We start from the raw sequence: 9,764 nt of genomic DNA, 5'->3' as shown, positions 1-9,764 counted from the left end.
TTATTGTTTTTCATTTATTTTAATGGCACTACCAGTCTCCTTCTAGACTGCACCTAGAATGCATGTAACATAGTGAGTCCATGAGGAAGGACCCTTAGTGAATCAGTGACAGCTAGGAACAGAACCCAGGTCATCTTCTTGGTCCTAGTACAATTGAGATTTTCTAGGAGTTAAAACTTTTAGCTTGCTTTTATTATTTAATTTAGGAACATATTTAATTTGGACATTCCTTTTAACCTCCATTTTTAATTAAAGTACAATCCCTGCCCTAGGTAGTATTTGCTAGATAGAGTAGCTTCCCTGGAGATTTGTCATGGACTCCTTCAGACGTATCACGTTTTGGTTAAAAATCCACAAAAATAATTTTTTTGCATAACACACTTTTCAAAGCAGCTGAGTAATTCCACATCAAGTGAATTTTTTTCCCTGAAAACATAACCTTAATATTTTTTTTTAAAAAAACAGTAGTTTCCTATTTATAGGAATACCAAAGGGTTGGCTGTTCAAAACTGTTTGATATTGTCCTTAATTTTTAGTGGCATGAATGGAAATCACAGTATTACCCTTCATTACTGTTTTTTTGCATTTGTTGGCTAATGGGTCAAATTAGTTTTTTACCCAAGGGTTTTCATAAATAAAAACATAACAATTAATTTCATAAAATAGAAAACGGTTTCAGTCTTTTATCTTCTATATGTGAATGCTGAGGTTGGATAAATCTTGTAGCAGCTGTGGATAGTGTTTCTATATTCAGGTGATACAATGAAAATGAGCAACAGTGAGTATATTGAATTAAAGGATTGCCTCTTTAGCTTGTTCTATTTAAATAATAAATCTGCTATGAGTTTATAAGCAATAAGTAACATTCTTAAAATGGTAAGTAGTAATGGAGAGGACTGCCTATCAAACCTATGCTAACCTAAAGTTAGATATAAGTTGTTAAAACGAGACTAATACCTGCATCTGCCTCTGCATGTACATGCTCATTTAATAATACCAAGTCTTTCTTCCTCACCAGTTCTCCAAATGTTTTAGAAGATATTTTTACACTATTAAACTAACATTTCTATGTTTTTATAATTGCTTGCAATCTGTTTACAAATTACAAATCTTCCCCTGGAGCACTGGAAATCCTGAGTTCTCATGTTTCAGATGGAACATCTGTATCCCATATACCATTGAGAGATATTGTGTAAACTGATTTTTTTTAACTTCTTCTTCTTTCTTTTATTGTAACAGGCTGAAATGGCTCTGCTCATGATGGATGATGAAAACGATGACAGAAAACATTTCAATTATGACAAAATTGTAGAACAACAGAACCTTACTAAAAAGAAAAAGAAACTGCTAATGAAAAAGGAAGAGTTGATAGAAGATGACTTTGAGGTAACAAGGGCCTCCTAATTCTGAAATGTAGTAGAAGCTTAAAAGTATTGGTTCCTTTTTAAGAAGAGTGGATTGGTATTCTGATGAAAGAGTTAGACCTCAGTCACAGGTTTTGAGTACCATATCAACAAAGTGTTTACAATGCAATTAAACCTAAACCTCTTTACAGAGCTCCTTTAGAGAAAAAGGTTGATTCAAATAAGAATACAACTTGTATCAGTGTGGCTGCTTTCGAATGTTTTATTACCTACATATGTCTCCTTTTCACCATAGAGGCTGGGTGCACTTTTACATGGGTTTAGATTACAAGCAGTATTTCTCTCATAGGGGAAGTGAAACCAGATGATGTAAATGTCCAAGAAGATGGAGTACATTCCACAAGCCTTCTTATAACTTAGCTGCAGCATTTGTTATTGTCCTCTTCCTGGCCTTTCTCTTAGGGCTGTGTGAAGCTTCAGTAGCCGATTCGATTTGGAGGAGATTCAGCCCGATTCGAGGGCCGAATCTCTGAATCCAAATCGAATTGGGAGACCAATTAAAATTCTGAATCGATTTGAAGCACCAGAATCGATTTGGAAAAGATTTGGTGATTTGGCCACAGACTAAACAGGCAGCTGATACGGCTGCCTCCAGCCGGTAAGTCTGTTGGGATTGGGAGAGGGAAGGGGCATTGGGGAGGTAAGGATTGGGGCTGGGACAAGCTGTCTAGCTGGGGCGGGGGACACGGGCATGGGTGTCAACCAGGGTATGGGGGGTTCCCCCAGCATCTGGGCACCGAGCACGCCAACCATCCCCCAGCATCCCACCAGTGGAGCCAATTTCAGGAGGGGACACAAGTTCTGTCCATGCCCCCCGAGCACCCAGAGTGCTCAGTGTCAGGGGGAGCACCAGCGCTCTCAGGTGGGGCATGTGTTCCCCCCACCCCCATGTCCCCCTATGTGTTGCCTATGGGTGTGGGACTCAGGAGGCACAGGATGCGGGCACGGCAGCACTCGGAGCAGGGGCTGTGCCCTGCTGCTGCTGTCCCAGTCGGTGTGGTGGGGGCAGGATGTAGGCGTGGCTTGCTCCAGGTGGAAAAGGGCAAGCGGCATCAGGGTATAGCCCCTGTTCCTAGCGCTGCTGTGCCCGTGTCCTGCTGTGCTGCACCCACCCCCTTGCGCCAGCTGTCAAGCAGCAGCAGTGCAGAGTCCCTGCTCCCAGCGCAGCTGCGCCTGCTGCCCCTGTGCTCTGCCATGCCTGCTGGCAAGAGGTGCCAGTACAGAGTTCACGCTCCCAGCACTGCTGCGCCCACATCGGCACTTGGAGCAGGGGCTCTGTTTTACCACCACTTGCCAGCTAGCATGGGGGGTGCAGGATGTGGGTGTGGTAGCTGGGAGCAGGGGCTATGCCCTGCTGCTGCTTGCCCTCTTCTGCCCAGAGTGAGTCATGCCTGCATTGCGGCCCCCCCCTGCCCCACACTGGCTGGGCAAGCAGCAGCAGAGCATAGCCCCCACTTTGAGAGCTACCACGCCCACATCCTGTGCTCCCCTGCCCCCTTCCATGAGTAATGCGCCCCCATGCCCCTTCTTTCCCCCAATCCCAACAGACTTGACAGCCAGAGGCAGCTGCATCAGCTGCCTGCTTATTCTATGGCTGAATCTCACAAGTGATGCCAAATCTTTAGGATCTGATTTGGCCGAATCTAATTGGGACAGCTATTCAAATCTCCGAATCAAATCGCTGTCCTCTGAATCGGCTGAATCCGAAGTGAATACCTGCCACTTCACACAGGCCTACTTTCTCTACCAGCTTTTTTCATGCTGGCTCTATTTATAGCCAAAAGGAACTTTTTGGCCTACCTCCTGTGGCATAAAGAGTTTGTGTAATGTGTAATGTCCTAACAGCACATAACTGATCTTCTTGCATCACCTTTTTGCATACAACCAAAAGGTAGTTAGTGCTTTCTGCACGTGCATGAATACATAGCTTCATGTAACAGTATTTTCTTGCAGTATTTTCTAGAATTTTTTCATCCATAAAATGACTAACTGAAATTGGTTCTCTTCTGTCTTCAGGTGAATGTTGCTGATGCAAGGTTCCAGGCCATGTATACTTCCCACTTGTTTAATTTGGATCCTTCTGATCCAAACTTCAAAAAGACAAAAGCAGTGAAAAGAATCTTGGAGGAGAAAGCCCGCCGAAGAGAGCACCAGCAGCAGGATGCTACAGAGGCAGAGAAGAAACTGGAAACCGACATAGGAAAGAAAGCAAGTGTCCCTAAGAAATCCATAGATCCTGCCTTATCGTTGCTAATAAAATCTGTCAAAAATAAAACTGAACAATTTCAAGCGAGGAAGAAACAAAAAGTCAAATAACTGGGCTTCATTTTACTTTTGGCAGTTCAGTCTGTGCTCTTCGTTTGTGTAGTATGTTGAGGCCATGAACAGTTTGTATGTCCTAATGTCTCCTGAAAAATCAGTGGAAATACTGAGGTTTCAAGATGAACTACATACAACCCTTTACCTCAGTGACTTTTTCCTTATCCTTCTATGAATATCTGTGGAAATACAGTGGTTATGAGAGGTCACAAACATGAACATGCATAACAAAATTAACATTCCTGAAGCTGTTTATTTCATAATGTCATTTCATTTGGAGCTAATAAAAATGTTAAAGATAGAGTCTAAGACCATCAAAAGTCATAATTATGATCACATTTAAAAAATAGAATTGTTATCTTTGGCTTTTGGAGCGTGGTATTAGTTTAGATAAAATCTCCTCTGAAATTGCATAATGATGTGTTTTAATACTTCTTGAGTCTGTAAACAATGCTATTGGTAAAGATGTTTTTAATATAACTGAAGAAGAAGATTGGTTAGATAAATTTTGGATACTAGTTAATAACGGTATAACTCAAAATTATTAAAATATATTTTAATTTATTAAATTTCACTTGCATAATAGTGGACTCATCCCAAAGCACCTTAGAAACAGTTACTGAAACTCAAAAATCCCTCTAATATAGATTAAATCCTTTTTGTATACGTTGGAAATTAAGCAGTTAAGTGCCCCAAGTTAAGTATCTAAAACCATCCTTAAGCATCTATTTGTACTTTAGGTCAAACTCTTGTGTACCAGGACCAATTTGTAAACATCAATGGCTGGTCTCAGCCCAGTGCCCCTCACTCCCGACCTGCAGCCCCCCAGTCCCACCCTCTGTGCGTGGGGCAGGGGTTGGGTATTTAGGGCAGGGAGAGGGTGTATGAAGGGGGAGGAGGCCTAGCAGCCCCTTGCAGGCTGAAACACTGCCAGCCTGCAAGGGAAGAACCATGGTTTCCCACGTTTTTCTGCTTTAAGAAAGAATCCATTTTCAAAATGTGTTGATCCATTTTTAAAGTTTGTTCGCAATCCTTTCACATATTCTTGTGACCCACGGGTTGAGAAACATGGCTTTAGGCATTTTCTTATATTCTTCTACTGCCGTATTCCCTTTAGAGTCAGTCCACAGGTAGCTGTAGTGGTAAAAACACTAGGATCCTGGGCCGTGTTAGCACTGGCATTGTTGCTGCCACTGCTGAAATTGTGCATCAGTGGATTAAAGAAAGTAGGAACATAAATACGGATTTAAATAAATGTTCGTTTAACCTGTTTAATTAAAATGAGTTAAATGACTAATCGGTGGGGTGCAAGGAAGGGGACAGGAGTGGCAATGCTGGGCTCTATCATGTGGCTCTGATTCGAGGGGAGGCGAGGGGGGACTGCACTCATCCCCACCAAGCAGTGAAGGAAGCCAGGTGCCATAGCAGCCCTGCTAAGCAGGCAGCACAGCCCAAGAAGTTGTGGGGGGGCAGCAGCCAGCAAGGGGCTGCAGCCACTGGCACAAGCCTTCCCAGGGCCAGTTGCATGGGCAGGCAGCAGCCAAGGACGGACTTTACCAGCCTGCTGCCACCACTAGCATGCTGCAAGGGAGGGAGCAGGCAACCACTCCCCTCCTCTCACTTCTCTCCCTCCCTCTGCCTAGCCTAGCTATTAGGTTTTAGTCACCCCTCTCATCCCCTCTCCTTTCCCTTCTCCCCTCCTTGCTTCTCTCTCCTTCCTGCTCTGCTGCCTTCCAGTTCCATCTAGGGCACCACAGGACTTGCTTCTGCCTTCCTCTTCCCCCCCACCCCTTCCCTCCTAACCTGCTGGGCTCCAGGCTAAATGATAACCGCTAGAACCAGTTATCACTGAGCTGATCAGTTAAATGTTGTTTAACCATTCACATCCCTAGTAGGGAGTTTCAAAATGCTGTTTTTGAGAGATGCAGAACTCGGAACATTTGGTTGTCCTCTTCCTCTTTAGTTCTGTTTTGTGTGTCAGCTATATTAGGCAACCAGTTCAGCATTATTACTGTAAGGCAGCCAGAGAGGCCTATTTGTGACAATGTGTTTGATAAAATTTCACCCCCCTCCCCAAAATAAGCAGTGTAAAAACCATGAACAAGCTACTGTGGCAGCTGAAAAGTATGTCTATGCAATAAAAGTGCTTGCTGAAGGCTCTATAAAGATTAGACCAAGTGTTTTTCTGTATTTGTTCAGATAAAGCTATAAGTTGTTGCTAAAAGCCTAATAATAGTTTAAAATGTAGTGAGGCCTTGTATAAAGTAAGGCCTAGTAAATTTAGCAAAGCCTAGAAGTAGTAAGGCCCTGTGGTGCAGTTAAAATTACCTTATCAAAGGAATGCAAGGCTTGTACTGCTATTGGTCAATCTAAGGACAGTTGAAGAAAAAGGATCTAAGTGGTCATCCTTCAGAAGCTATAAATTAGCTAAAATATTTGGAAACCATTCAGAAGGAAGATGCAGCTCTGTGAAAAGGATTAGTTAGCTGTTGCCTGGATCAGTGATCCCATGGACCTCGAGGAGCCCAAGAACTGCATTCCAGGATCCTTCCCGGCACTCCTCAGACAGTGTTGTTCGGGGACACCTGACCTTGCTGAACTTTATGGAAAGAGAAGCTTGCTGTGTATCAGGCATCAGAGAGACTGCCAATAAGTTGCCAACGCAAATTGCTTTGGTCTATCATCATGTTACTACGCGTAGTTGTATTTTTCTTAAGTCAGTAAATCTTTCTTACCTTTCTACCCCCCACCACACTCTCAATCTAAACCCTCCGCAGGCAGCTAGGGCAGCTACCTATTCCTAAAGGCTAACACGAGTTAAAATAGATCCTGAAATAGTTGATTGCTGTGTCTGCTAATAGAGGCTAACTCTATATGTAGAAAGATACACATACCTAGCAAATGAACATTGTCTTCAAATGACAGCCACTGGGTTCTCAGTTATAGGAAATATAGGTAAAAATATGGAAATACAGTGAGAAATGGGAGTGCAAAAAGAAACTGAGGTGATTTCATAGGAGAATTGATTGTTCAAGAGCACAATTGATTATGCTGATGTTTCAAGTACAGTACAGTCGCATCTTACGCGGGGGTTACGTTCCAAAGTCGGCACGTATAGTTGAAATCACATACAGTTCAAATCGCCGGGCTTTGGCGCTGAGCAGCCGCCCCCGCCGCAGGGCCCAGACAAGGTGGGCAGTGCAACAGCTGCACCTTCCGCACGCACTCCTCGCCCCTCTCATCCTCTGCCGCCTCGTCCTGCCAGGGCAGCCAGCTAAGCATGAGCTCCCCAGCCATGCCAGCGCGTGCAGGCAGTACCACGCGGCACCGCACTATGCGCCGTGCCCCAGCCTGCACCTGGCGGCCAGCCCCAGCAGCCAAGCGCGTATAGCTGAATTCACATAAGTTAAATACGCATAAGATGCGACTGTATTGTATACTTAAACTTTCAGTGCAGTCAGTTTTTCATTCTAATGACCACTTGTGCATCTGTACTGGAATGCTTCCAGATTCACTGTTAGAATAGTTGGACGGGCACAATTTGGGAAATTAATATGTTTTTTAGTAGCTAAACATATTAGTTCTCATGGCTGCAGGGCTTTGCTGTGAAATGAAAGAGTTGTTTCCATGTGGTCCAAGCCTTTGATAACTGGTTTGGAATGAGCTGCCTGACTTGGCTGAAAAAGAGAGAGAGACCTCATTGGAACTAGTGACTGACTTAAGACCATTGATGCACACTGAAGACCAATGTATTAATGTTCAGCAGGATGTAGATTTGAAAATCAAGCTAATGGAAAGGGATTATTTTGGCCAACTACTTCCTTGTTGTTGCAGTGGCAAAGCATTGCCAGTGCCCTCATCTCCCTTGACTACCTATTGCATGTTATATAGGTGTTCTTGATGTTTTGGGTATTGTGCCTTGTAGCTGAATGCTAGGGTTTGAGGTTGCAATTTAGGGGGGTCCTTGGGTTAGCATTTGGCCACTAGAGGCCCCTTCCAGCTCTGTTTCTATGAACTGAAGCAGGGATATGCAACATTTTTGGGCAAAGTGCCCAAAACATCTGTAACCTTGACTCATATAAGATGTTGGTGTGCCAGGGGCAGATGGCATGGGAGCCACCAAGGGTCCAATCCTTGTTGTGGCAGTGCAGACCTGGCCCCTTCCCCCACCCTTCGCCCAGAAGCGTGCCAAGCAAAATGCCTTTGTATGCCACACTCTGGCACCCGTGCTGGGGGTTGCCTATCCCTGGGTATGAATCTGTCTAACATGAATCGTTATGGAGTTGCAACTTGATTCATAAGCGTGGAGGTGATTATTCCTCACCGTGAATGGCAGTAATGAGGTGTGGGAGTGAGGAAAACCCACCATTCTTTTAAATGCTGGTACTGTGAAAAGTGAGGCACATAACTAACATGTTCAATTCAAGAATTTAAGCAAGAACAGTTCATCGCAAGTGCCTAAGACTAATCCTTGACTTGGTTTAGGAAAATGTGTTAATATAATTCAGCTCTGAGGACTATCCACAGGGCATGTTTTAGGTCTTGTATATAGTTCATCTTTTGAATTATGTGTGCATGTTAAATGTGTAATGAACACTTAAATACACAAAAGTCCTAGGTATTAAATCAGATATACTAAAATGCTAAGGGATGGGTTATCCAAGGGGAAGAGTTGTTTTTGTGTACCCATCTAAAATGGGGGAAAATGGGTTCAGATAGTTCTCCTGTAGAATTTGGAGCAAAGGGCTTGGACACGTGACAAAGTGGATGAGTTCAGAATTGGCATGGATTTTGACTAATTGTGCAATAAAACGTCAGGAAAAAGGGGCTTGGAAATTCCTTTAAAATGTGGTCTCAGTAAAACTAATAGTTTTTAGGCAGTCAGTTTGCTACAAACAAGTTATACCTCCAGGGGCAACAGCACATTTCAGTCATCATTTGGCATCAGAAACCACTGGAACATCTGAGCAGAGCATAAAGCCCCAGAAGTTTGTTTTAAATGATCCACGGTTCCTTGTGTTATCTTGTTATCCCCCCCCTCCCCAAGATAAAGAAAATGTGTAGGAACAATAACAGGCTCTGCAAGAAATCTGAACCTCTTTGTATCTGTTACTTTCCAAAAATTCTGGCAAATCAGATGATGTGTCTTGGCTTGAAAAGGGATGCATTTTTTCTGTAGTTTGTGTGCCCAGGGTATGCGTAGGGACAGCAGTGACCACTATGAACACTTCTCTCAAACACGGTAGAATATTATCCTATAACTCTTGCCTTAAACAGAGTAGCTAGTGGTTGAACTAGAGAGTTTCTCAATTTTAAATCTTATTGAGGATGAGGAAATTATATAGCTTGGTAATCTGGTCCACTGCCTAATTACCACTTGTTTAAAAAGATCTGCATGTCATGTTTTCAGCGGAGAGGCTCCATTTCCTCTTGAGCTTCAGTCAGGTCTCTTCTTTTCAGCATGGCTTCTCCCAGGTCACTTAGTTTCAGACTAAAGGAGTAGATGGTTCATATGGTACCTCTTCAATAAAACTCAGCGATGCTGATTAATAGTTTCATAGCTGTTAGGGGCTGGAAAGGACCTTGCAGATCATCTGGTCCAACCCCCCTGCACTAGGGCAGGAAAGACTGCTGAGATTTTTCTGAATGTCTTTGCATACAGAAACGCAAGGGGGTTGGTGCTATATCCTCCTCAATACCTACGTAACGAGTCTCATTTACCAGAAGTATGCCAGTGAGAGACAGCTCATTCTCAGTCGATGCAACAATGGTAACCTGTTAGAACGCTTACAAGAAAATGAGCTCTTGGATAAAGACCAGCGGATTCAACTTGAATCAAGCTGAGAATTGAAGTGGAGATGGCTGGAAAGAAAAAATGAAAGAACTAGAAGAGATGTCTCCATCCTACTGTAAAGGCTCCCAGGTTCATTCCTCACACTGGTGTGAAGCCTAATTGTTCTGTTTTTCATTCCTCTCTCAGTCTGGGTGTCCAGGTGGTATCAGTTTCTAAGAATGCTTTTG

At 43.5% G+C, this 9,764-nt stretch overlaps 1 protein-coding gene across 1 annotated transcript in view; it reads left to right on the top strand.

The window, feature by feature from the left end:
- The window catches only part of ESF1 (ESF1 nucleolar pre-rRNA processing protein homolog), a 104,317-nt gene extending 100,000 nt beyond the window's left edge, over positions 1-4,317 (top strand). The window contains exons 13-14 of the mRNA XM_019516246.1: positions 1,240-1,386; positions 3,441-4,317. Coding sequence (XP_019371791.1) covers positions 1,240-1,386; positions 3,441-3,740 — 447 coding nt within the window. The 3' untranslated portion in view covers positions 3,741-4,317. The remainder of the gene's footprint in view (positions 1-1,239; positions 1,387-3,440) is intronic.
- Positions 4,318-9,764: the final 5,447 nt, after the last annotated feature.

This window comes from Gavialis gangeticus, unplaced genomic scaffold, assembly GCF_001723915.1.
Source record: "Gavialis gangeticus isolate Ggan-Ray unplaced genomic scaffold, GavGan_comp1, whole genome shotgun sequence".
NCBI classification, from domain to species: Eukaryota; Metazoa; Chordata; order Crocodylia; family Gavialidae; genus Gavialis; species Gavialis gangeticus.
The sequence above is the reverse complement of the archived record's forward strand: the minus strand, read 5'-3'. Positions and strand labels throughout refer to the sequence as shown.